We start from the raw sequence: 27,530 nt of genomic DNA on the forward strand, positions 1-27,530 counted from the left end.
AAAAAAAAAAAAAATCCTCGTACTCATGCTGCCCCGACGTCAGCCAGCGCATATTGGGAATGGCACAGGCACCGATCGGTTTTCTATCGCCCATTTGCTGGGAATAAGGGCCCCCTCCGTTTACGAGGTGCTTGCGGCACAGGGAGGAGAGGGCGGGGCGGTGGGGGATTCTCTGACTGGCTGGAGCAGCATCTAATAACCAACTTGCAAAATAAAACAAAATAAAAACAAACCAACAAACACGAAAACACCAGACATTATAATACAGACTTATAATTTGCACCGATATTTTTTCGAAATTCTAATTCGAAAAAGTGAGCGCGAGAGCGTTCGGTGCGCCTGCTCGCTGCTGAAGTCAAAGTAAACTTTATTGTCATCTCCGCTACATACAGTCCAGTATATAGAGACGAGACGACGAGGCTCCAGTTACAGCAGTGCAAGTAAACAAACAATATATATAAGAAGAGTAAGAAAATAAATATACACTTTAGGACTCGGGGTAAAGGGATCAATAACAATTTCAAATTTTCAGTTTGATGATTTAAAGTCTCACACACAACCCGTCGAAAGGGGAGTGGGGCTGCTGCTTCCAAATAGAGCACATTTCATTCATAATGTTGTAAATCCAAGCCCATTATGTATTCATGATTTGAATCCTGGGTTGTGTGAAATCTCCGAAATGCACCTTAGACAAAGTGAATCTGTGAACTAAGGTGTAGGTGTGTTAGATCATGTTGTGGTGATCCTTGGGTTGAGGGATGGGTGTTGGGTGGGATGAGTGCAAAATTAAAACCAATGGAAGATGGACAAGAAAAGTTCAAAGCCATCACTTCCTCAGTTTAGAAAAAAGAGAAAAGAAGAGGAAGAGAAACAGCAAAAGATACAGGTAAGCAGATGTGTCATTGGATAACGGCAGGTCAACCTGAAACAATCAGAATCAGAATACTTTATTAATCCCTAAGGAAATAATGTGCGTTACAGTTGCTCCAAGAAGAAATTGTAAAAATAGCAACAATAACAGACTAAACTCCAAACAATACAATATGTTACAGATTTTAATATTAATTAGTCATTGTCGATTGTTGATTTGTCCTGTTCTCACTGTATGACGAATTATGATGGCTGTTTGGTGGCCGTTTGCATACTATGCATACTCTCTCTCTCTTCGTATGTGTGTGTGTACAACAGCTTTATGTTAATGTACAATCCTTAATATGTTTTGTCTGTGTGTGTGTGTGGGGGGGGGGGGGGGGGGGGGGGGGCGCCAGAGGGATTGTTCGCCCAGGGCGCCAAACAGGCTAGGACCGCCACTGCTTTAACCCTTTCACGCATGAATTATGACAACCTCAATCATGACTTATTTTTCTTAAGTGTTTTTATTCATCTTTAGGCATGAAAAAAGATTTTAGGTGGACAACACTGGCTGACCAGTGGGTGGCAGGGTATGGAGTGACACATCAGAGTCCAATGTAGTGGTTTATGTGCAAGTATACCATCAACATTGACACAAATACAAGAAAACAGCCTTTTTGCACATACAGTGACGTTTTATACCTTCTCCAGAATACTGTATATACTGTATATACTATGGCCAAACGTTTGCATCATGACACTAGTCCAGAATCCTTATTTTTTTATTCCTAGTGCTATAATGATAACTTAATAAGAATAAAAAATAAAGTAACAAATATAAAGTAACGTATTTATGGTGATTCCATTTGTTTCACTATCCATTCTGTGCAAGGCAGAAGGCTTATTAAATGTTTAAACTGTAGAGACACAATAATTTTACTGATGAAAATCAGCATTTTGTCATGTTTGAAATATAAATCTAATATAATCTGTCTTAATGTATTTTCTTTAAAATACAGTGTGTGTGTTTTTATAATAGAAATGTAATAATCCATAATTATGTGAATATGCATATTAGATAATATAAGCCCTGAAATATAAGTCCTAAAGAAAGGCAGGGAAAAGCCCTGCCTCACTTTAAAACTAAATATGCTCCCTAAAACGATGGACAGAGCTACAGACCCATGACACCCTTACCCAGTTAGCTCCCACCTAATGACCAGCGCTACTTTTGCAGTTAATAAAAGGACAGGTAATGTTTGGTCGCAGGGAGAGGTTAATTGGAAACTCTAAATTGCCCGTGTGAATGTGAGTGCGAACAGTTGTCTGTGTATATGTGTTAGACCTGTGACAGACTGGCGACCTGTTCAGGGTGTACCCTGCCTCTCGCCCTAAGACAGCTGGGATAGGCTCAAGTGCCCCCGCAACCCTGAAAAAGGATAAGTGGAAGCCAATGGATGGATGGATGTTTTGTCGCGCTGTTGCACACACAGCATATTTATTTGTTTCAACTGGTCAGTTCCCACAAGACAAGACATGTTGTACATAATAACCTATTCTGTACACCTACTTACAAAATTGTGATTAATAGTTAAACATTATTGTTGAGGGGCACAGGCAGGACTCCACACGCACACATTAAAGGGAACTTGGGGGACCCATCAGTAAGGGGCAGGTGCTCAAACCCCTTTCATGCCCGGCACCACTGCACCTGCCTAGTCCAAATCACGGACAAACAGTATCCCTCATTCTTGATTTTTAGTTCACAAGCACTTCTTATAATGAATCACTACTCCTGAAATTTTGGAGATCTTTACTCTTTGTACAGTAAATTTACAGGATGATACAAATAACATTAGGGTGATCCTGCCGCAATCTATTCCCCCTGTTCAAATCATGGACAAACAGTATCCCACATTGTTGAGTTTTAGTTCAAAACCACTACTCATAACTTATTACTCCTGAACGTTTGGAGGTTTTAGCTCTTATACAGTAAAGGTACCGGAGGATACACATAATTGTCAGGCAAAATGTCCTTGGTTTATTGAAATAATCCTCTCCAATAACACGTGAGATCTTAAAAAATGTACAGTTTTCTGTTGTAACCCACAAACTGAACAGTAATGTAATGGCACTCATCTTTTACTGTTTCACTAAAGTAGACATGACTACTTCCATGTCTAGTTTGTTGTAATAGAGTAAACTGGATCTGCTCTCCCAGCCCAGAGTAGATTCTGGAGTCTTTCCATGCTCTTGTTAGTGATCCTCAATCTGAATGAGTCATAACAACCTTCAGAACAAACTAGCAGCTGTAGAAGGCCACTACAGGCCCATATCTATTGACTGATTTCCGCTAATAACACCCATTACCCACTGTTGGGTTGGACAGAGGTAAAATAGCACAAAAGTGAGTAAATAAATAGATAAAAATAAAATGAAGAAATGTGTAATTATCTAAATACTTTGGACATATAAACAAATATCTAAAAATTGATTAATGATTCCATCATTTATGCTTGAGCTGAAGGACTTATGATCAAAACATAGGAAGCAAAAAACCCTGTCATTGTCTTTGTTGTCAGTAAATAGGGGATTATGATACAGTTTCTACATATATCAACTCTGATTTTTTTCGTTTAGGGTTTGACAAAGGAAGCACAAGAAAAAATCTTTACATAGCACATTTATTTAGAATGCATAGAAACGTATAATGTCTAAATAAAAGAATCACTGGCCAAGATCAGTAAAACAAAATAACTTCCCAGTTTACTACAACTTTGAGCCAAATTAATATAAAGAAGTCACATATGTATAACTTGAAGGAAATGTATGTATTTTTTAATGATTTATAAACAACAAAAAATGGTTTCATAAAAACTAAATAGAACAGACATAGAGACAGAAATGTAAGCCGTTCAATTTGTTGTTTCTTCTACAGTTTTGTGAAGCTGCCCATCACACCCAGTTTCTTTCCTGTTCTCTATTCTTGTAGCAAAGTCATCTTCTTGTCCATGTAAGTTCGGAAGTTCTTCATTAAGTGCAAACCAATCTTAATTACTTCCTTCACTGGTTGATAATCAGCTGATAACATATCCAGTTCTGACTGACGAATGTATTTCTCAAACAGTTCATCCAATACTGTTGCTGCCATTTTGTACTTGTCTCCTGTCTGAATGAGAAAAATAAACATTTTAGAACAAATGATATAACATTTCATTCCATTTCAATGTTGTTCATTTGCAGTGTATCAGATCCCTGAAGGTATGCTGATGTTACTGTAGGTTTTGAGTTATTAGTTTTATGAATTAAAGACTTTCTCAGTCAACATGTGAGTAACTGACAGACCCACCTTCAGTGTTTCTTCTTGTTTTACAGCACTGCGTAGGGTTTCCTGGAATAGTTCCTGAATATTTTCCAGAAAAAAGCAGAGCACGGTGAGTGTGACTGCTGCTGAAGAACACAATGAAAACCACAGCAAAAGAAGAGCATTCTTACAGGAAGAGATTATTTATGTCAAACTAATGAACAAAGGTTATTAAATATTAATTTACCAGTTGGTCCTTGTGGGTCAGTGAACTTGAAAGATCAAATAGTTTTGTGATTGTTTCCTTTCTATATTTGTCTTCTGCCTAACAGAAAAAAAATAAGAACATTTAAATTTACCATATTATTCTACATTGTATGTAATGCATTTGCTATACTTGCAAGACTTGCCATATATCACTGTAGATAGTGTAAAGTAAAATGGATTTATTAAGGCCTTTTTTAACCCTTCTTTTCTGCCTACACACAGCAGATTTTAAAACTTTGAGACTGACTGACCCACCTTCCATCTGTCTGCTTCTTTTATGACTATCTTCATCTGCTCAAGCATCATCTGTGTGACCCATTGCAAATAAAGAAAAAATTCAGCAGCTAATTGTGATGACTTAGACCAGGGGTCGGCAACCTGCGGCTCTGGAGCCGTATGCGGCTCTTTTGTCCTTATACTGCGGCTCCCGGTGGTTTGGGAAAATAAATTAGAAGTATTTAGCTGAAGTGTATTTTATTTGTGTTTAGTTCTTTTTTAACTTGTAGTTCTAAATTGGAAGATTATTGTGATTTTGAAATATAAAAATTATATTAAATTATATTATTTTTTTTACCGCTCAAAATAAGCGTCACACTCGCGGAAGCTGGTGTACCCGCCGAAACGCCGTGCATTTATCGAGACTTTCGACCCCAGGTAGGCCAGTTATGGATCCACATTATGTCAGCAGCTCCACCGTGAACTATGTTAAAACAAACACCGCTCACGCCTCACAGATGACAGCTTACAGTCCTGCGTAAAGATGAAAGCCCCGATTTGCAGATGCTGCGCACAGGTTTGGGACCATAAGTCTTATTGTAAACATATCACGACAGACCCGACGATGTTTGCATGAACACGCTTTTCAGCATCTCTTTATTGACCACTTTTCACACGGTTGCTGTACATACAGTCGGCTGTAGCTTTTCAGCTCACAGCCCGACAACACAACAGCACAGAGAGCACAGACTTTAAGGTGGCGAGGCGTGATTGCGGGTGCCGCACAGGTGCGTCCGCCTCCCAGCGGCGCTGCAGACCACGCCCCGCCACACACATTAACCAGGTAAAATACATATTTAGACAGAATTTTGCAAATATCTATTTTTCCTTTTTCAGCAGCATAGTGCTTTTTTCCAATTACTTTTTAAAAGTCAGGTCAAGGCTCCAAAAGCCCAAATGCGATATAAGGGTGGCGACTCACAACAGTTTTTGTTTGCTGGATCATTTTAGTTTAGCTAGGTGTCTTTCCTTTTGTTATATTTATTTAAGAGTTCAAAATGTGTTAATTACATAAATAAAATGTAATTTTCTCCGTAGCACTTCATGGAGTTCATAAGCAACACAGCTTATTTGCTCTGTGGATTCTTTTAAAAAGCAGTTAAAAACTTTTCTGTTCAAACAAGCCTTTTGTTGATCTACGTATTTTACATTCTTTACATTATTTACATTTGATCTTTTACATTGTGTATAATGTCTATTGATTGTATTGTTTATTTTAATATTTGTGTACAGCGCTTTGTGACTGCCTTTCTGCGAAAAGCTTAATAGATAAACTTTACTTACTTACTTTAGTTGTTCACACAAAGCATAAAAGTAAAAAACTATATATACAGTGTTATCTTCATTTTGGATTTCAAAAAGTATTTGCGGCTCCCAGTGTTTTCTTTTGCGTGGAAACCGAGTCCAAGTGGCTCTTTGGGTGTTAAAGGTTGCAGACCCCTGACTTAGACTGTACATATACACATAAGTGTGTAATTGTTGAATCATAGAAGGGAATTCAGCAAAAGTCAATTCATCACCTGGCCTTGGGTATAGAGGGAACTTGCGACTGAAACAAGGCACAGCAGAGAGAAGATGAGTAATAAGCCTTTGTTGGCTATAGCTGGTCCCCTGGTTCTGGAAAAGGCTGCTGCCATCGCTCTCAGAAGTGGAACAAGCTCCCAGCTTAAGAAAGTTGAGATATCATAGACATTTAGAGTTAATAAGTAACTGAATATATATATATATATATATATATATATATATATATATACATAAACTTATTCTGTAAATATAAATCTATATAAATCATATTATTGTGCATGATTACTCCTCTTACCTGCTGTGCGAATGTAAGAAGAGCTGCTGTACCGTACAGGTGGAGAATGAAACTATAATGAGATGACATGCCACAGGTGCTTTATATACAGTGTCTCTTAACTCATTTGCATCTCGTGAATGTGAGCAACCCTTTCACTTTTGTTTTCAACAAAGTAGTGTTTGTCTAGTCCTGTTTATAGGAATAGAAACCCATCAGTTATTGTTGTGAAATAACATATTATAATAACAATTTTTTCTTTTTCTTTTTTTCTTCTCTGTTCTCTTCTCTCTTTCTCTGCCTCAATCTTTCCATCCCCTACCTTCTCTGCCTTGATCTCTGGCTCAGATCAGTTCAGCAGCACGCCGCTGGTGATACTGTAAATGTGGAGGAGGAGAGCTCTTGTCTCTGCACATTCTGAACAATTTTTTCTACTTCATGCTCTAGTGAGCTTTTAGGTTGACATCGCGACATGGGCGGTTGCCCATTGCGGCATTGTGGTGGGGGCGGCATCATGGCATCGGCAAAAAAAAGTCGCAGCCACCCATGCTGCCCTGACATCATGCCAGCGCATTTTGGGGATTGCATGGGCATTGATCGGTTTCCTATTGCCCATTTGCGGGGAGTAAAGGCGCCCTCCATTTGCGAGGTGCACCTGCTGCTTGCCACAAAGGGGGGGGGGGGGGGGGGGGAATTCTCTGGCTCGCTGGAGCGGCATCTCCAGCTCGCAAAATAAAACTGATGAACAAATATGATGATGATATCTGGTCCAGACAGGTCAATATTGTGGTTTGATGCACACTGAAGACCTTTATCAAATTACATCACCACTTGAAACAAAAACATCTTTGTATGCAGGAATTTATTGGTTCGTGGATACTACATTACCAATACAGACACTTGTATAACTTGTCTAACAAGTTTTGTTAGATCTGCATCACCATCACCATCATAAAATTAAAAAAAAAAAGTACACAAGCAAAAAGAGCAATTAGTATAATATTATTTATTCAAACTAGAAAAAGTATTTAGGGCTAGCCCCCATTACCATGCTGAAGATCCATAACAACTAACAAAAGATATGAAGTGAGCTCTATAAACTTGAATGATCAACACAACAATTTTCAATGGTGCAAGAGAGGCAGATGCATGCCTATACAGTGGCCTCCATTCTGGAGCAAAGACATCACTAGAATCCAATACAAAGAAAACAACTCACAGTTCAGGAAAGGTCAAAGCAAAACAAATACATGTCCCATCCAGCTCTTTAATCAAAATAGTAACAACAATGAAAAACAATGATGCTAAAGTCTAAAGCATAGCTAAAGGTTCTGCTTAAAATGTATTTATTTTAAAGAAGTTAGACAGAAACGTTTAAAGTTCATTCCGTTGAGTTTTAGGTTTCCCTTCATTTCTTTCAAATTCTTTTTCCTTTCTTTCTAACAGCATCTTGGATTTCTCAATGAAATGAATCAAGTTATTTGTGAGATCCATCAGTGGTGGAAAATCCTCTGAAAACGATGATGTCTTTATTAGTTCCTGGATAGACTGAAGAAACTGTAGTTTTTCATCAGCTTCTCCTAAGGTGGCCTTGATTTTCTGAAATTTGAAAAAACAGGATGCATCAATTGCCTAAGAACTACATATTAACAACTGTAAGTGAAGGAAAAAAGGTATAGTAACTTATAGTGACTTTAATTTTACATTCAAATATTCCTCAGTTGTCTGTGAATTTGCCTCATAAACCAGGGACAGCAGCAAGAAGATCATTACAACTTTGGTGTTTCTGACACCAGTCAGTCCTCTGCTTTTGGAGACGCCTGCTGCTGCCATCACTGTTGAAATAAAAACTTCTGGAGAGAAAATGACAGAAAATAAATGAAATGAATAAATGAAGAATTAAATCTATGTTTCCTGTTTTATGTTATTAATATATTGTATAAAACGTATTAACTATAAACCATCTTATGATGCAGTTTTGCTGATCTTACCTGCCTGCTGAAAGGAGAAAGAGTGGCTGCACGGTACAGGTGTAGACTGAAAACACAAGGGACTCAAACACTACAAATACTTTAAGTGAGCTGTGCTTTCTCTTTCATTTCACAGATGTAATATGATCCACTTTATGGAAATTAAGGCCCATCAGACTGTTAAACAGTTGAAGAATATTCCACATATTAACAGCAGCCACGACAGAAGCATGTGGCAGAAAAGGGATTCGTTTAGGCATGTAACTCATTTGTGTACATGAACAGGAAAATCTAGATGGTTTTCCTGGGATTATTTTATAAACTGCCCTGAGACTGGGGTTGTTTAATACATGGACTGCTTATAAAGACAAAGAAATGTTTTTTTACACATTGAAAAAGAATATACAAATGAACAGAAAGCGAATGTAATCCAATGTTAGAGCCAGCATCACTTTTGTTAAAAATGAGACCAGTTCATATTCCAGTTTTCCAATAATTCCAGTTTTCAGTTTTTCATTTAATATTCAAATAATCTTTATCATATGATCAATAGTATATCTTAACACTAAAATGGACACTACATATATTGCAACATTAGCATGAAGTAATATATTTATAACCTGGTAACTATTTATGGAGATACTAGTGTTCATAATGTGATGCAAACACTGAAAACAAAAGTATAAGAAGTACAAGTTTTTACATCTATTTGTTTCTGTGTTTCTCACATGTTATCATTTGATAATGATTGTATATGTTGTAGGTTTGCACACTGCCAATTTCAACATCAGCCACAGCTGTCGTCTTTTCTTGTGAATTTCACAGTTTGTAAAAATATGCATTTATAACAACTTTAATGTCTTTATTCGCAGACAATGATTCTTCAGATAGCCTTTAAAATAGTTCATTTTACTAATTGTACTTGACAAAGAAATGTACATCTTTGGTGGTTGATGTTTTCATAAAAATCATAGATTTAGTCTAGAATATTCCTGTGCTTTTAGTCCGGTAGCATTAAAGAGAACTTGACCAGATAGTTCATTATCCTCATGACCTCATTGAGATATAACTAGAAAACATAGCCTGGCCCTTTTATTTCAGAATGGCAATGAAAGAAAGGATATATAAAATATAGAGTATATTAACGAGTAGGGATGGGTATCGTTTAGGTTTTATCCGATACCGGTGCCAAACCGGTACTTTTGAAACGGTGCCGGTGCTTAAACGGTGCTCAAAGAATGGAGAACACAAAATTGGTCCAAAAACCTCTCATGTTCAGCTGGTTTTTTGTAAAAAGATAACAATGTTAGCCTTTACTGCAGCTATGGGGCATATATGGTATCATTCTTGGCTGGAAGCAGTGCTTAAACAAAAACAAACTTTGTCCAAAAACCTCTCATGTTTAACTGTTTTACACTTTTTCTTTGGTCATTTTAGCCTTTTTGGCCAGGGTGAAGGGAGCATCTGCCATCTAACAAGAAGACAGCTGCATGTAGCTACGACAGTGTTTGCTAGTTCACCTTACATGCATTAATGTAATAACGTGGTTAGCCTACTCAACGTAAATTACACACGAACAACATTAAGCTACTCACGCAGAGAAGAACGGCTGCTGCTGCCATCATCATCCGTCACCACCACACCCGCAGTAGATGTGCTCGGTGTGAGGTCTCGCAGCAAGCTATCAAATACGGCGCATTTTCTGCTTTTAAAAAAACCCCGCTATGCGTCGCCAGGTGTTTCATCGGATTTGAGGAGTTACCTCCTTTGACAGTATCACAGTATTAGCTTAAAGCACTTGTTGCAGCTGCTGAGTTTGCATATTTTGCTGTGAAGTACAGCCAGACTTTTGACCGCTTCGTCTTGGGCATTTTTTATCTGTAGCTCTGCTCTAAAAGTACGGACGTACCTGGGCCCGCCTACTATCCTCGGAAACGTAAAATGATTGGCTAGAATTCAAAGTGTATGACATCTCAGGGAAAAAAAGCACCGAAATAAAGCACCGAAATGTGCGCTGCTTTTCGGTCTGGTTACTACCGTTTATGTCAGGTACCCATCCCTAATAATAACTATCAACTACTTCACACACAAAATCCCCATGATCAGTGGTTTGTACTTGCATTACAACTTTTTTATAATGAAGATAATGAGAGGAAAAAAAACTTGACAAGTTATTTTTTCAGGTCAAACCCAAGTTTACAGTTAGCTTTATTCAGCAATTTAAAATATCAAGGCCACTCTCAAGGCAAAAACTGAAACTGAAACTGCACGGTATAAAAGAGAAGTTTTACAAACACAATACACACAATATAAGAGACAGGTGCAGACTAATGTGTTACAGTTCATCTTTATGTTTCTCTAGGTGTGTTAGCCGCTCCATCACAACATTTAGTTTCTCTTCATAGTCCTGGATTTCTCCAGCTGTCGTCTCAAGGTATTTGTCTATGTACTTCTTGGTGGCTTTCAGGAATGTTTTCAGGTCATTCATTAAATCCAACACTGGTGGAAAATCTCCCATCGTTGTATTTAGAGTTTCAGACAAAATGTCCATTAAGCGCATAAAATCATCATAGAATAGTGGAATATAGAATCTGTCTAACTTGAGATTATCCTGGAGGAGAAAATGAAACGAGACAAATGTGTAAAAATACTTTTATATTCTTCTAGATTTTGGGGGGCTTTGGTTGTTTAATAGATTTATAAATATTTATATTAGCAGTGATAGATATTCCACGTTACTCATTCATGCGCACAACATGGTCAGAGACAGACTCACCTTCCTTGTCACTGCTGCTTGTTGTAACTTCTGAATGTTTTCTTTCAGTTCTTCCTGCAAATCCAGATAGAGAATGTCCACAAGCAGCCATGTGAAACATGTGAAGGCAAACAGTGTAACTGAGAAAAATAAAACTACAACTGGCAGATCAAAAAATATAGATATAAATATATCACAATCAATTTACCAGTTGGTCCTTCTTCATCAGTGAACTTGAAAGGTTGACCAGAACCAACAGGGTGAAAATGATGAATAAACCCCTGATAGTTGTGACACCACTCACTCCTTTGCTTCTGGATAAGTTCAGAGCTGCCATCACTCTTCTGGGGAAAAAAACAACACAGTATAAAGTACATTTATAAATTTCCTTCTTAAATCTTTAAAGTGAAATGTTTTAATTTGAGTGGAAATGTTGTATAAAAATCTACCTGTAATATCCTCTTATAGTACAGTGTTGCTGGGGTTTTTCCACCTGTTACAGGGGAACTGATAAATGATTATACGAAGGGCTCATGCCACAAAATGCTTTATATGCTTCTAGTGTCCCCTCCCCCCTTCCCCATGACACAGCTTACCTGTGCGTGACTTGGCTTGTCTGTGGGTGTGTCTGTGTGTTTTCTAGAAGTGGTAATATTCACTTTTGTTTTACAGGAAAACACGAACTTCATTTCCACAAAGTTTAGCGCATGCAATGCCATTACTTACCTTGAATTCTTAATAAAATGCTTCACATTCCTTAAATCTGTCTTTTGTTATTTTCTTTTATATGCACAGTGGGTTTGTCAAGGTTTTAATTTTAACACTAGCCAAAGTCATGTCTTCCTGTTCAGTGTGAGTAGTAGTTATACATTGGATTTTCCCTTTTCTTTATTTTGATGGTCATCTTTTGTGTCTTCGGTTGACTTTTGTCTTCCCCTTGTGATTGTCTGCATTTACATCCATTTCCCCTCTTCCTGTGTGTGTGTGTGTGTGTGTGTGTGTGTGTGTGTGTGTGTGTGTGTGTGTGTGTGTGTGTGTGTGTGTGTGTGTGTGTGTGTGTAAATAGCCCTGTTTTCCTCACTTTTGTTTTTGTGAACTTATAGTCTATTAAAAGCTCGCTCTAACAAATGTAATTTAATTTTTATTTGTTTAAATCATATCACCAGTGATTTCTGTCCTACCTTAATTTTCAGGAGAAATGTATTCTTTAGATTCAATACCAAAGGTCAGTGTTCTGTTATATTTAATATTAAATGTGATTAAGATGTAATTCTTAAATATGCTCTTGTTGTGCAGCAATGCCTGCATGTGGGCGCACTGACAAATTTAATGTCAGTTGGCCTACGTCACCATGTACGTCCACATTTAGTACAATTTGCATTCTATCATAAGCGGTGCGAGGATGTACAAACCTGCTGACATCGGAGTTGTACAGAACGCACTGTGAGATCTAACTCTGTATAAGAGAACAAAGATGGTTCACAATCCACAGAAGCTTTTAACGGAGACTGACCTGTAGCCAAAGAGGTTAAAAAGTTGTCAGCAACCAATCCAGGGCAACTGAATAGGCTAAGTGGAAGGGTTTTAGGTTGGGGCTGCAGGGCGGCCTCAAGCTCTTGTCTAAGCCTCTCTGTGTGCCCATTGGTTTGGAAGTTGAATCCACAGCTCAGGCAGACTTTGGCTCCTAAGGAAGAACAGGAAAAAAACTTCCAGGCTTGGGGGACAAATTGAGGCCCCCTTTTGGAGACTATTTCTGTACGGATTCTGCGGAGTCTGAAAACATGGTTTACTAAGATTTTAGCAGTTTCAGAAGCAGTGGGAAGTTTATTGAGAGCAATGAAGCGGGCAGCCTTCGGGGATCTGTCTATAACCAAGAGGATGACAATCTTACTTGGATGTGGGTAGACGGTTTCACCAACATGGCAGCTCGAGATGTGCTGCTCTTTCTCCGGGCACAGATGGAACAGGCCGTGACATAGTTCCTCACATCTTTCTCCAGATCATAGGTGTCAAACTCTGGCCTGCGGGCCAAATTTGGCCCGCAGCCTAATTACATTTGGCCCACGAAGCCATACCAAATTACTATTAGAGCTGGCCTACTGGTATTATACAGCTAATATATATATTGTTTAGTATTAAGTATTAAGCTAGCAGCACCCCATGAGAAACAGGACGAATGTTTACATGTTCACAGGAGTTTGCACCCTTGGCAAGTGGACTGAGGTATGTGATGCAATGTGATCTGATGTTATACTTTTACTGAACTGTGAAACGCCTTGATGCCGATTAAGCAGCCTTTTTTTGCTTTATTTAAGCAGTGACTGTAAATCTCAGAATTACTTATTTTTTTTCTTTAAATTTACCTGATTTAGTTTAAGCGCATTTGTTGATGTTGCTTATTGTTAAGGTTCAAGGGGACTGTACAGGTATCAATTTTTTCTTATTTTATAGTTTTCACGGTGCTCAACGAGTCCAGAGAATGAGCCGTGTTTGGTGAGGTAATAAATGGCTGCACCCGTTAGAGACTCTTCTATTGTTCTTGATGCCAAGGGCTGCTACACCTGTTATTCACAGCCACACTCACACCAGATGGCAAAGAGTGGAGGAGACAAGCACTCACACAATGGGAGTTGCCAAGGCCATAAATCCTCACCTTTGTGAATCATGTTTTCCTGTAACTGTAGTTTATTTACAGGAAAATGAAACAAGCAATAAGTAAAGTTTCTCATGAAATGAAAGAATGCCACACACAGGATGTGTAATACCCATTATCCCACTTTTTACACTGACACTGACAGTCACACACACACAGTTGCGCAAAATGGGAGGTGTAACCACAAGCATGTATAAAAGAACTTTGTGATGTGCCGTATTTTCATTTCTTCATTCATCAGCTTCTTTTAACATCACAGGTAAGTAAATCACTGTAACATGGTTTATACAGACTTCACTTTTTTATATAGAAATTAAAATGTTTCAGATTGAGTTGTAATTTGAGTTTTTCAGTTGTGATTCTTTGTGAATCCTTAAAGTTGCACTTTTTTGAATGATAACTCCAGTGGATAATGACAGTCAACTGCAGTTTGTAAACCTTCAATTCAAATTTTAACACTGTACAACTTACACTTAGAGACAGAGTTACTCAGAACAGCGATGGCGGCAGTGACTGTTTTCAGCACCACCAAAGGCTTGTTCCTCATGTTCACCCTGCTGTCTCTGGTTTGCCTTTCAAGTGCACTGATAGACAAGGAGCTGGTAAATTGTTTTTTTTTCTTAAGCTTCAGTAATTTTGCGAGTCACCACAAACAAAGTTGCTGGTGTAATTTAAATTCTTTTAATAACTGTATATGCTGGATTTTCAGGAACAACTCAAAGAAAGCTATCAGAAGATAAAACAAAAAATGGACAGCCTGAAGGTCAGTACATGTTCAGAGAACTGCAATAAGAAACTTGTGGATATATTTGACCAGTATAATGTTACAACATAGTAAACTGCTTCATGTAATATGAAACTGTTACATTTTATCCCATCAGGCTGAGCGTGAGGAAGGAGTGAACTTCAGTTCTGAACTGGTGAGGGAATACTTGAGCCATATGGACCCGTTGATCGCACTGATGAAGAAATCTGCGAAGGTTTTACCTGATGATTTTCCTCGAGTTGACACATTTATGGAGAACATTAAGAATTACGTGACTAAAATGCAGGCTAACACTGACAGGGAGAATGAGGAGTTGAGTGAGAAAATAGAGGAAAGTGAAATGAAACTGGGAGAACTGAAAAAACTGATTGAAGTCCTCGAGGAAACGCAAGCTGAATTGTAACTTCCATGTCAGTCATTTCATTTTTCTTTAATAATGCATCTTTTGTATTTGTGGTTAGTTTCTATTTCATATAGTACAGCTTTGCTTAACTTCAGTTTAACTTTTTTTAGAGCTGTCCTTCTTCTTTACTGTCTGATATTTAAAAAAAAAAAACATTTCACTATCAGCTTATATGTGCTGATGACAACTTTTAAGAATACATTTCCAGTAGTTACTTATTTTTCTGCCATTACTTAAATATAGTAGTGGAAACAATGTTTATATAAACTGCAAACTGCCACACAATAAAGACATTTACCTACTACTGTTATTGTTTCTATTCTTCAGCAATAAAATGACAGATTAATAACCTGCTCACATTCTTGTGAAATGCAAGTATGCCCTCACCAGAAAGTTTATGCTGATGTTTATCATATAAATGATATTATTATTATTATTATTATTATTATTATTATTATTATTATTATTATTATTATTATTATTGTGAATGTTTTCATCATTTATTATTATGGTAATTTGCAGCATTCATATTTTTGCATTGAATTGGGTGAACCACATCTGCATGTCAATAGCACAGACATCTTTATTATGAAAGCCATAATACTGGTGTTATTTGTCTATGATGTACATTCATAAACATCATGTTCTATACACCATCTATATTTATACCTTTACTGGTTTCCTGTGTTAACGCCTTTTATACATTTCACGTATTTGTGTAGCCAGACTTTATTCTCAGCAGTAGCATCATTAGCGGATCACGCAGAGCTCAGGCTCGCTTTCCTGAGTGTAACCCAGGGTTATTTTATTGCCAATGGTATTTTATCCATCCATCCATCTTCATCCGCTTTATCCGAGGCCGGGTCGCGGGGGCAGCAGCCTAAGCAAAGACCTCCCTCTCCCCAGCCACCTCCTCCAGCTCGTCCGGGGGAACACCAAGGCGTTCCCAGGCCAGCCGAGAGATATAATCTCTCCAGCGTGTCCTGGGTCTGCCCCGGGGCCTCCTCCCGGTGGGACATGCCTGGAACACCTCACCCACGAGGCGCCCAGGGGGCATCCTTGTCAGATGCCCAAACCACCTCAGCTGGCTCCTTTCGATGTGGAGCAGCAGCGGCTCTACTCTGAGCCCCTCCCGGATGGCCGAACTTCTCACCCTATCTCTAAGGGAGAGGCCAGCCACCCTTCGGAGGAAGCTCATTTCCGCCGCTTGTATCCGCGATCTCGTTCTTTCGGTCACTACCCACAGCTCGTGGCCATAGGTGAGGGTAGGGACGTAGATCGACCGGTAAATTGAGAGCTTCGCTTTTACACTCAGCTCCCTATTCACCACGACGGACCGGTGCAGCGTCCGCATTACTGCAGCTGCAGCCCCAATCCGTCTGTCGATCTCCGGCTCCCTTCTCCCATCACTCGCGAACAAGACCCCGAGATACTTGAACTCCTCCACTTGGGGCAGGAACTCATCCCCGACCCGGAGTGGGCACTCCACCCTTTTCCGGCTGAGAACCATGGCCTCAGATTTGGAGGTGCTGATCCTCATTCCCGCTGCTTCACACTCGGCTGCGAACCGCTCCAGTGCGAGCTGGAGGCCCTCACCCGATGAAGCCAACAGAACCACATCATCCGCAAAGATCAGAGATGAGATTCTGAGGCCACCAAAGCGAAAGCCCTCCGCCACTTGGCTGCGCCTAGAAATCCTGTCCATAAAAATTATGAACAGAACCGGTGACAAAGGGCAGCCCTGGCGGAGCCCATCACCCACCGGGAACGAGTCCGACTTATTGCCGGCAATGCGAACCAAGCTCTTGCAACGGTTGTATAGGGATCGAATGGCCCTTAGCAATGGGCCAGACACCCCATACTCCCGCAACACCTCCCACAGGACACCCCGAGGGACACGGTCGAATGCCTTCTCCAAGTCCACAAAACACATGTAGACTGGTTGGGCAAACTCCCATGCACCCTCAAGTATCCTCGAGAGGATGAAGAGCTGGTCCAGTGTTCCGCGACCAGGACGAAAACCGCATTGTTCCTCCTGTATCCGAGGTTCGACTAGCGGACGAACTCTCTTTCCAGCACCCTGGCATAGACTTTCCCGGGGAGGCTGAGGAGTGTGATCCCCCTGTAGTTGGAACACACCCTCCGGTCCCCCTTTTTAAAGATGGGGACCACCACCCCGGTCTGCCAGTCCACGGGTACTGCCCCTGATCTCCACGCAACATTGCAGGTATTTTATTTTTATTTTATTTTATTTTTAAATGTTACTGTGTGTTGAGTGTTGAGTTTACCAATGTACCATGAACGCACCGCAGCGCTGATAATGGGAAGTCCCTGCTCAGGGTGAGATAATTTTTATTTCATTGCATCTGTCTGCACGGAGCAAGATGCACAAGCTGTTGTAGAATTTTCAGTACTGTAACATGTTGAGCCACACTATTTACTATAAAGTGATTGGTTAAAGCTAAGAAATAGCTCTAGTTGCATCTTTAGCAGGCCAGTGAAAGATCTGGAGAAAATAAAAGCTTTGTTAGATACAGATAAATAGATTACATTACTTTGTTGTTCTTTAAATCAGATGAAGAGATTTTTTGTCTAGTTTTGTATTTCTCCATAATGTGCAATTTATATTGACCCTAAAATATTAAAGAAAAAAACTCATTTGCAGTGTTTTCCCTTTTAACAGGAAGATCCAGCAGAGTCTTGCTCAGGGAGGTGCAGCAATCTGCTGCAAGATGTTAGGAGTGAGGAGAAACAGAAAAGAACAGAGGTAAACAGGATAAAAGACACTATGGGAAAGAGCCAGAGTTCAATAATAGCAACTAATAATTCAATGCACAGGTGGGGTTTTAATGGTGTTAATGTATTATGAGGTCTTTAATATAAGATGAGACCTGTTTATTCAAGACCTTGTATGTGAGGAGAATGACTCTAAATTTTAGAGATATTAGAGGTTTCTCGTGGTCCTCAGGTCCAGTCAGTGATGAGTTTGATTATATGCAGGTTTGAAACCAGAGACCCCACAAGTAGACAGAACTCTTAACCCTGCTCATCTCAAACACAGGAGAAAAGTGAGTTGCAACGCAAAAAAATATTGTCACAACAAATCACGCTGACAGCTTTCACCTTTAAAATGGTATGTAAATAGTTTACATAGATTTGAGTTATTTCATTCCAGTACCTGAAGTTTGGGGTTATAGAAGAAAAATAAAATTATTGATTCTATTGAAAGTGATGCAGACATGTTTTGTCTGTTTTTTCTGAAAGATGTTCAGAAAAAACATCTTTTCTGCTTTTAAAAAAGGCATTAAATAATACATTAAATCATAAAACAGTAGAATGTAGATGGTGAAATAGAGGGTATTACACCATATGCACATATTATGTTTGGTATCCTAAGAAAAACTGTTGACTTTTACTAAACTGCTTTATTTTTCCCAAAAGGTTGATTCTGTTCATCTGGATGCAGGGTTTTCAGTGGGTGAAATCATTTCACTGAAATGTTTCGTCACTTGTCCAACCTAAAGTCAGAGGATAGACTTTAAAGTTCTGATGCTGGTCTATAAAGCTCTGAATGGTTTAGGACCAAAATACATCAGTGACCTCCTGACCCAGTATGGACCTTCCAGATCCCTCAGGTCATCTGGATCCGGTCTTTTATCAGTTCCCAGAGTCAGAACCAGACACGGAGAAGCTGCATTCAGCTTTTATGCTCCTTATATCTGGAACAAACTCCCAGAAAGCCTCAGATCAGCTGAAACACTCAGTTTATTTAAATCCAGGTTGAAGACTCACTTATTCTCAGCTGCATTTAAATAAAGCACCAAATCCACACTTTTAAGCTTAAATTTCAAAACTTACATTTTAACTACTGATTTTATCTACTGTTCTGATTTTATCTGTTTTGATTTTATATACTGTTTTGTTTGTTTGTTTGTTTGTTTGTTTGTTTGTTTGTTAATTAGTTTGTTTGCTTGTTTTAATCAATTTTAAATCATGCTTTTTATTTGTTTTTGTTTCTAATGTCTCTGTAAAGCACTTTGAATCACCTTGTTGTTGAATTGTGCTATACAAATAAACTTGCCTTGCCTTGCCTTATAAACAGTACATTTGCACAATAACTGAAACCAGCCCACTGAATGAACAATGGACAGCTCCTTGATCATTAATATGCAAATTGTCATAACCATTGATCAAAGACCACTAATCAATGGCCCTGAGTACCATTCACAGAGAGTTAGCGAATGGCTGCAATCACAGCATTGTAAGATGATGAAAGATACACTTAGGTCTCCTACTCAATTCAGATAGTCTTTCCCTTTTCGCGTAAATGATGCTGTGATTGCAGCCATTCCCCAAATCTCTGTGAATGGTACTCATGACCATTGATCAATGGTTGTTGATCAATGGTCATGACTGGTTTTGAAAGTGATGTGCAAGTCAGGCGTTCTCGCTGGTGAGCCTCAGCGCCCTGGTCCGCTGACAACTGTCTGTTAAACCAGCGGGAATGGAGACGTCCAAAAACCTTGGAGGACTTTTGCAAATAAGTAATTTCTTATTTTGTTTCAGACAAAATGCCTTTCAGGATACTTGGCTGCACCAAGTACACAGAACTCACTACTGATGCACTCTTGATAGACGCAGAGCAAGAGCACATCCAGGCATTTTGAGTCTACTTGACTTGATGTGTACTTTGAATTCGACCAGGTAAAAAGTGACATTGGCATAATTTTTACAACAATGCCCCAATTTGCTGGGTTATAGGGACATTCATCTATATACACTTTTCTTGAAGTCCCATCACAGCATCTAAATCAGGTAAAAATCTGGACTTTCCCTGCACAATGGAAAAACCGTGATTGATTTTCTTTTTCAGCCATTCTGTTGTAGATTTGCTGGTGTGCTTAGGATAAGCTTCAGGTATGATCAGTGTTGGGAAGGTTACTTTTAAAATGTATTCCATTACCGATTACAGAATACATGCCCCAAAATGTATTCTGTAACGTATTCCGTTACGTTACTCAATGAGAGTAACGTATTCTGAATACTTTGGATTACTTAATATATTATCATGCTGTTTACAACTACGTGAATGTACTATTGCTGTGATTTATTACTGTTACTGAAGGTCCGCGGCTCCGAACCATAGTAAAGGGACCTCTGGCTAATAAGGTGGGTTCCGTGTCGGGCTCGTAGCCGAAAACTAGCTTTACTTTGTTGTCTGGGTCAACTTTGCTAGCGAGAGATTCGTGTTCGTGTTTTTGGAGGAAAACACGAACACGGTGTACAGTCGAGTCTTAATAGCTTACTTACAACTGGGCTCGTCAGGCACTCTTCTTGGCTGCAGTGGTTATTATTATATTTGCATGCTTTCAGCTCGTGCTTTTCCTTTTCCTCCCTCCCTCGCTCACAGACACATAACGAGTATGGCAGTCCATTCTCCCTGCAGCACGGACTACACTGCCTATGATGCTACATTCTTTAGAGCTATACCGGTAGCATTCTGCCTATTAGCTTAGCACAACAACAACAAAAAGTCCTCTCTCACCCAGGAAACACAGAGAGAGCGTCACCCTGTAACCATGGCAACCGTAACACTGCCACCTGGAACAACAGAACGTAGCTGTCAAACAAAACCCAAACAGTCCTGACCCGCCACAATATGAAACAGGGAAGTACCGCCGTGTAATCCATTTATTTCAACAAAGTAACTGTATTCTAAATACCACCTTTTTAAACGGTAACTGTAACGGAATACAGTTACTCATAGTTTGTATTTTAAATATGTAACGGCGGTACATGTATTCCGTTACTCCCCAACACTGGCTATCAGGTAGAGGAATTCATGGTCAACTCTATCAATCATCATCACCCCTCCATCATTGTGACTGACAGTTTTATGAGAACTTCCATTTACCTCATTTTAAACCCTTACACAACCAGAAGATTTTTATCATGTTTTGATATGTACACATTTTTACCGTTTGTGCATATGTAGCCTGTAAATATGGTAGAAATACTGTCTGTAAAAAGGGTCTCAGAGCTGATGAGGGTTACACATGTAGGTCCATTCCTTTTCACAATTTATGTTAATAAACCATCTTATTTTAAGTTATCTCTTATGTTCATTTAGAAGTAGGAGATACAGTATTGTATTTTATTGTTGAGTCTACTCAACTTCACGATACTTTAATGTTGTCCAAGCTGTGGTTAATAATTATTAAACTAGTATAGTGCTGATAACTACAACTACTAAAAATAAATACTGCTTTAGTTTAGTAAAGTTTACATTGTTCCTCACACCCAGAGGCACTGGCAGCACTAATGTCAAATTTTCGCTGTTCTGCATCTTGTATTAAGACAGTTAATGATTATAAAACCCTTGGCTTTTTGGATGCATGACAAACTTCAAACATCATTGTGTGTAGGTTGAATGTGTCTAATGTTTGTTTGGTTCTTATGGTTTGGCGCCCTCTTGTGATCTCAGTCAGTATTCTGTGAGCTTTGTTATATCTGACTACTTCAATACAAGCGCTCAGTTAGACGTGCAGTGTTTACTCTAGTGTGGTGGCAGATTTCTTTTCTCATGTATTAATCACATATTTAATCATATCACATTAGTTATAGTAATATCACTTTCTCACTCTACTATAGTAAGAGCAATCCTGTCACTAGTTTACACGCATGTGGAAAGTTAACACAGTGAGGCCATTGTAATGGGAGACGTTAAACAGATAGTGGGACTCCTTCTGCTTATCAGGGATGTAAATCCTTAGGTGATGGCCAAGCAGAAAACAAGGTCATAATTCTCTCTGTGAGGGATAGTGCAGTGTTGCTGGGGTTTTTCCACCTGCTACAGGGGAACTGATGAATGATAATACGAAGGGCTCACACCACAAAATGCTTTATATGCTTCTAGTGTCCCCTCCCCCCTTCCCCATGACACAGCTTACCTGTGCGTGACTTGGCTTGTCTGTGGGTGTGTCTGTGTGTTTTCTAGAAGTGGTAATATTCACTTTTGTTTTACAGGAAAACACGAACTTCATTTCCACAAAGTTTAGCGCATGCAATGCCATTACTTACCTTGAATTCTTAATAAAATGCTTCACATTCCTTAAATCTGTCTTTTGTTATTTTCTTTTATATGCACTGTGGGTTTGTCAAGGTTTTAATTTTAACACTAGCCAAAGTCATGTCTTCCTGTTCAGTGTGAGTTTCTTGTGTTCGTGGTTAGTAGTTATACATTGGATTTTCCCCTGTCTTTATTTTGATGGTCATCTTTTGTGTCTTCGGTTGACTTTTGTCTTCCCTTTGTGATTGTCTGCATTTACATCCATTTCCCCTCTTCCTGTGTGTGTGTGTGTGTGTGTGTGTGTGTGTGTGTGTGTGTGTGTGTGTGTGTGTGTGTGTGTGTGTGTGTAAATAGCCCTGTTTTTAAATATGCTCTTGTTGTGCAGCTATGCCTGCATGTGGGCGCACTGACAAATTTAATGTCAGTTGGCCTACTTCACCATGCACGTCCACATTTAGTACAATTTGCATTCTATCATAAGCGGTGCGAGGATGTACAAACCCGCTGACATCGGAGTTGTACAGAACGCACTGTGAGATCTAACTCTGTATAAGAGAACAAAGATGGTTCATAATCCACAGAAGCTTTTAACGGAGACTGACCTGTAGCCAAAGAGGTTAAAAAATTGTCAGCAACCAATCCAGGGCAACTGAATAGGCTAAGTGGAAGGGTTTTAGGTTGGGGCTGCAGGGTGGCCTCAAGCTCTTGTCTAAGCCTCTCTGTGTGCCCATTGGTGTGGAAGTTGAATCCACAGCTCAGGCAGACTTTGGCTCCTAAGGAAGAACAGGAAAAAACCTTCCAGGCTTGGGGGACAAATTGAGGCCCCCTTTCGGAGACTATTTCTGTACAGATTCTGCGGAGTCTGAAAACATGGTTTACTAAGATTTTAGCAGTTTCAGAAGCAGTGGGAAGTTTATTGAGAGCAATGAAGCGGGCAGCCTTCTGGGATCTGTCTATAACCAAGAGGATGACAATCTTACTTGGATGTGGGTAGACGGTTTCAGCAACATGGCAGCTCGAGATGTGCTGCTCTTTCTCCGGGCACAGATGGAACAGGCCGAGACATAGTTCCTCACATCTTTCTCCAGATCATAGGTGTCAAACTCTCGCCCTAATTACATTTGGCCCACGAAGCCATACCAAATTACTATTAGAGCTGGCCTACTGGTATTATACAGCTAATATATATATCGTTTAGTATTAAGCTTTGCTTGTTCCATATTCAGTTTTTCAGCAAAACGTGTTTGAGTCCATAAGAAAAGATTCATTCTTATATCTGGAGGATAAAAAATATATTTCAATAAATATTAATGTTAGCCCGCAATTTTGTTCCAGTTTTGAATTTTGGCCCACTGTGTATTTGAGTTTGACACCCCTGCTCCAGATTGTCCCACTAAAAATAGCATCTAAGTAGAGAAATAGTTCTGTTTACCAATGTTCCCTCTAATTTTTCATGTGTCTGAGCGAACACATAAACTCCCTGAGCGGTCCCTTGGACCACTGTGAGCGACATCAGACGTGCGCACTGTGGTCACGCCCGCATCGAATCCATCCAAGTTACATGGTTTATTAAAATAATCAAATTACAGCATTTACATTTATGTTAGACTACTTTTAATTAACTGCTTTAGCCATTTACAATGAAAATGTAAAAAATTCTAGTCATTGACCTGTGTAGTATGTTAACACTATTGGAAGTAAAAATAACTTGAACTCCAATTTCGAAAACACAACTTTCTTTTTTAAATAAAGCTCTGACTTGTATTATGAGTCTGTGGTCTGGGAGGGAGTCCTGTAACTTTCTGTCTGCAAAATACAGTAAATAAAGACCAATGTTGGGCAATTAATTATATAGTTACTTCTTCAAAAAAGTAACTGAGTTTGGCAAACAACAAAGTTTTTTGCAGCTATTTTTTTAAATGCAGCCAAGGCGGTTTTTAAATAAACATTTCAAACTATTTACAGAACAATCAGCTGTTCTGCATCAAATTTGATGCGACACAAATTATTTGTGCCACTCCAAAAAATAATTTCTGTCCACTATGAGATAAAGGAGAACAACAGCCTGATACCTGCCTGACAACAGGAGATGCATCACTCCTGTAACACCTGTAACATTCAGCAGTCGCCTCATTGTTTTGACACACACAACAAAACTATTCACTACACTACACACTAACTACACAAGATTTGCGCTAAACGTCTCAAATCTCTCACATCTCAAAACACCGCTGTCACTCCTAAAACTTCCCCCCGTTTCTTAACAACTAGATGCCACGTTGCCATACCATTTTTGATTGGTCAACATGGTACTTTTTTGGACAAATAGGAAAGGCAGAGGGGAGTGGAGTTTGTTTTTGCTCACAGGCGGAGAGCGCTTTCCTTATAAAACGCCGTTTTTACCATTTCTTTCCTCAGTAAATATAAACAACAATAGTATTCAGGAAGAAAACCAAACATTTTATATATTTTTATCATAACTCTGGTTTTACGTGGCCGATCAACACAATTTAAAAACTGGTATAAAGTCCACACTTTTTCCGTCAATTGTTCCGTCTGTCCTGCTCACAGCTCCAATGGTTGTACACGTTGTCATTAACGTGGCTTCACTCCACATCAGTCACTCCGCTTTGCTCGCTAAAACATCGGTGTCCACATAAGGACGCTGTCATAGCCTGTCAACCACGTTGATTAGCTGCGTATACACGAATGTGAATCGCATTATTGGCTGGACTATGGGATAAGGCGGCATCGTTCTAATCCCATACGGGAGCAGCCAGTCACTTACTGACTAACACTGCAAAACAGAATTGTTAAAGTATTAATTTTAATTTCAATTAAGGTTAGTTTTTTTTGTGCGCAACGCAGATCTTCTGTGCGCAGAGATCGTGCCAGCATTGCGCAATTGCGCATGTGCGCAGCTTAGAGGGAACATTGCTGCTTACCCCCGGGTGGCAGGCAAACTGTGCAGTGTGCCCCCAATGGATGATGGCAGAACAGGTTCCCTGGGTACATGGGAATATTTTTTCCTTTTTAGTTTAAGAAGCACACTTTCTGAACCCTTTATAACTTAGACGTGTGTCGCTCAAGCTAGCAGCACCCCATGAGAAACAGGACGAATGTTTACATGCTCACAGGAGTTTGCACCCTTGGCAAGTGGACTGAGGTATGTGATGCAATGTGATCTGATGTTATACTTTTACTGAACTGTGAAACGCCTTGATGCAGATTAAGCAGCCTTTTTTTGCTTTATTTAAGCAGTGACTGTAAATCTCAGAATTACTTAATTTTTTTCTTTAAATTTACCTGATTTAGTTTAAGCGCATTTGTTGATGTTGTTTGTTGTTAAGGTTCAAGGGGACTGTACAGGTATCAATTTTTTCTTATTTTATAGTTTTCACGGTGCTCAACGAGTCCAGAGAACGAGTCGTGTTTGGTGAGGTAATAAATGGCTGCACCCGTTAGAGACTCTTCTATTGTTCTTGATGCCAAGGGCTGCTACACCTGTTATTCACAGCCACACTCACACCAGATGGCAAAGAGTGGAGGAGACAAGCACTCACACAATGGGAGTTGCCAAGGCCATAAATCCTCACCTTTGTGAATCATGTTTTCCTGTAACTGTAGTTTATTTACAGGAAAATGAAACAAGCAATAAGTAAAGTTTCTCATGAAATGAAAGAATGCCACACACAGGATGTGTAATACCCATTATCCCACTTTTTACACTGACACTGACAGTCACACACACACACGCACACACACACACACCTACACACACACACACACACACACACACACACACAAACAGTTGCGCAAAATGGGAGGTGTAACCACAAGCACGTATAAAAGAACTTTGTGATGTGCCGTATTTTCATTTCTTCATTCATCAGCTTCTTTTAACATCACAGGTAAGTAAATCACTGTAACATGGTTTATACAGACTTCACATTTTCTTATATAGAAATTAAAATGTTTCAGATTGAGTTGTAATTTAAGTTTTTCAGTTGTGATTCTTTGTGAATCCTTAAAGTTGCACTTTTTTGAATGATAACTCTCGATAATGACAGTCAACTGCAGTTTGTAAACCTTCAATTCAACTCTTAACACTGTACAACTTACACTTAGAGACAGAGTTACTCAGAACAGCGATGGCATCAGTGACTGTTTTCAGCACCACCAAAGGCTTGTTCCTCATGTTCACCCTGCTTTCTCTGGTTTGCCTTTCAAGCGCACTAACAGACAAGGACCAGCTGGTAAATTATTTTTTTCTTAACCTTCAGTGATTTTGTGAGTCACCACAAACAAAGTTGCTGGTGTAATTTAAATGTTTCGAAGTTCAACCACTTGTATATGCTGTATTTTCAGAAACAACTGAAAGAAAGCTATCAGAAGATAAAACAACAAATGGACAGAGTGAAGGTCAGTACATGTTTAGAGAACTGCAATAAGAAACTTGTGGATATAAGTGACCAAATCTAACGTTACAACATAAAAAACTACCTTAACGTAATATGAAACTACAATTTGATTCCATCAGGCTGGGCGTGAGGAAGTGGACTCCGGTTCCGAACTGATGAGCGAATACTTGCGCATTATGGACCCGTTGATCGCGCTGATGAAGAAATCTATTGACTTTCCTCTACTTAGCACATTTATGGAGTACATTAAGAATTTCGTCAAGGAAAGTAAGGCTAACATTGACAGGAAGAATAAGGAGTTGGGTGAGAAAATGGAGGAAAGAGAAATGAAACTGGGAGAATTGAAAAGAATTATTGAAATCCTCGAGGAAAAGCAAGCTGAATTGTAACTTCCATGTCAGTCATTTAATTTTTCTTTAATAATGCATTTTTTGTATCTGTGGTTAGTTTCTATTTCATATAGTACAGCTTTGCTTAACTTCAGTTTAACTTTTTTTAGAGCTGTCCTTCTTCTTTACTGTCTGATATTAAAAAAAAAAAACATTTCACTATCAGCTCATATGTGCTGATGACAACTTTTAAGAATACATTTCCAGTAGTTACTTATTTTTCTGCCATTACTAACTAAATTAAATATAGAAGTGGAAACAATGTTTATATAAACTGCAAACTGCCACACAATAAAGACATTTACCTACTACTGTTATTGTTTCTATTCTTCAGCAATAAGATGACAGATTAATAACCTGCCACATTCTTGTGAAATGCAGGTATGCCCTCACCAGAAAGTTTATGCTGATGTTTATCATATAAATGATATTATTATTATTATTATTATTATTATTATTATTATTATTATTATTATTATTATTATTATTATTATTATTATTATTATTCTTGTTGTTGTGAATGTTTTCATCATTTATTTATTCATTTATTTTTTATGGTAATTTGCAGCATTCATATTTTTGCATTGAATTTGGTGAACCACATCTG

The 27,530-nt window shown here is 39.0% G+C and overlaps 3 protein-coding genes across 5 annotated transcripts; 1 reads left to right on the forward strand and 2 right to left on the reverse strand.

Annotated features, from left to right (window-relative positions):
- Nucleotides 1-2,431: 2,431 nt before the first annotated feature.
- On the reverse strand, nucleotides 2,432-6,558 carry LOC146521654 (uncharacterized). Its single transcript, XM_085137533.1, has 6 exons — nucleotides 6,519-6,558; nucleotides 6,220-6,364; nucleotides 4,679-4,729; nucleotides 4,404-4,481; nucleotides 4,202-4,255; nucleotides 2,432-4,021 (listed from the first exon to the last, which is right to left on the reverse strand). Exons 2-6 carry the CDS (start codon nucleotides 6,334-6,336, stop codon nucleotides 3,833-3,835), a joined length of 489 nt encoding a protein of 162 aa, XP_084993659.1. The 5' UTR covers nucleotides 6,337-6,364; nucleotides 6,519-6,558; the 3' UTR covers nucleotides 2,432-3,832.
- Nucleotides 6,559-9,603: 3,045 nt separating this feature from the next.
- On the reverse strand, nucleotides 9,604-11,792 carry LOC146521655 (uncharacterized). The gene is made up of 4 exons (XM_085137548.1): nucleotides 11,672-11,792; nucleotides 11,431-11,566; nucleotides 11,244-11,297; nucleotides 9,604-11,078 (listed from the first exon to the last, which is right to left on the reverse strand). The coding sequence occupies exons 2-4, from the start codon at nucleotides 11,557-11,559 to the stop codon at nucleotides 10,803-10,805; spliced, it is 459 nt and encodes a 152-aa protein (XP_084993674.1). The 5' UTR covers nucleotides 11,560-11,566; nucleotides 11,672-11,792; the 3' UTR covers nucleotides 9,604-10,802.
- Nucleotides 11,793-14,156: 2,364 nt separating this feature from the next.
- Nucleotides 14,157-27,234, forward strand: LOC146521656 (uncharacterized). Of its 3 annotated transcripts, XM_085155452.1 has the most exons (4): nucleotides 25,552-26,024; nucleotides 26,242-26,369; nucleotides 26,482-26,535; nucleotides 26,654-27,234. In XM_085155452.1, exons 2-4 carry the CDS (start codon nucleotides 26,265-26,267, stop codon nucleotides 26,921-26,923), a joined length of 429 nt encoding a protein of 142 aa, XP_085011578.1. In that variant the 5' UTR covers nucleotides 25,552-26,024; nucleotides 26,242-26,264; the 3' UTR covers nucleotides 26,924-27,234. The 3 variants fall into 3 exon arrangements, with proteins under 3 accessions (XP_085011579.1, XP_085011576.1, XP_085011578.1); XM_085155453.1 differs by lacking the exons at nucleotides 25,552-26,024; nucleotides 26,242-26,369 and adding an exon at nucleotides 14,157-14,477; XM_085155450.1 differs by lacking the exons at nucleotides 25,552-26,024; nucleotides 26,242-26,369; nucleotides 26,482-26,535; nucleotides 26,654-27,234 and adding exons at nucleotides 14,168-14,477; nucleotides 14,585-14,638; nucleotides 14,757-15,350.
- The last annotated feature ends 296 nt before the right edge of the window (nucleotides 27,235-27,530 follow it).

Source organism: Neolamprologus multifasciatus, chromosome 3 (assembly GCF_963576455.1).
Source record: "Neolamprologus multifasciatus chromosome 3, fNeoMul1.2, whole genome shotgun sequence".
Taxonomy (NCBI): domain Eukaryota; kingdom Metazoa; phylum Chordata; class Actinopteri; order Cichliformes; family Cichlidae; genus Neolamprologus; species Neolamprologus multifasciatus.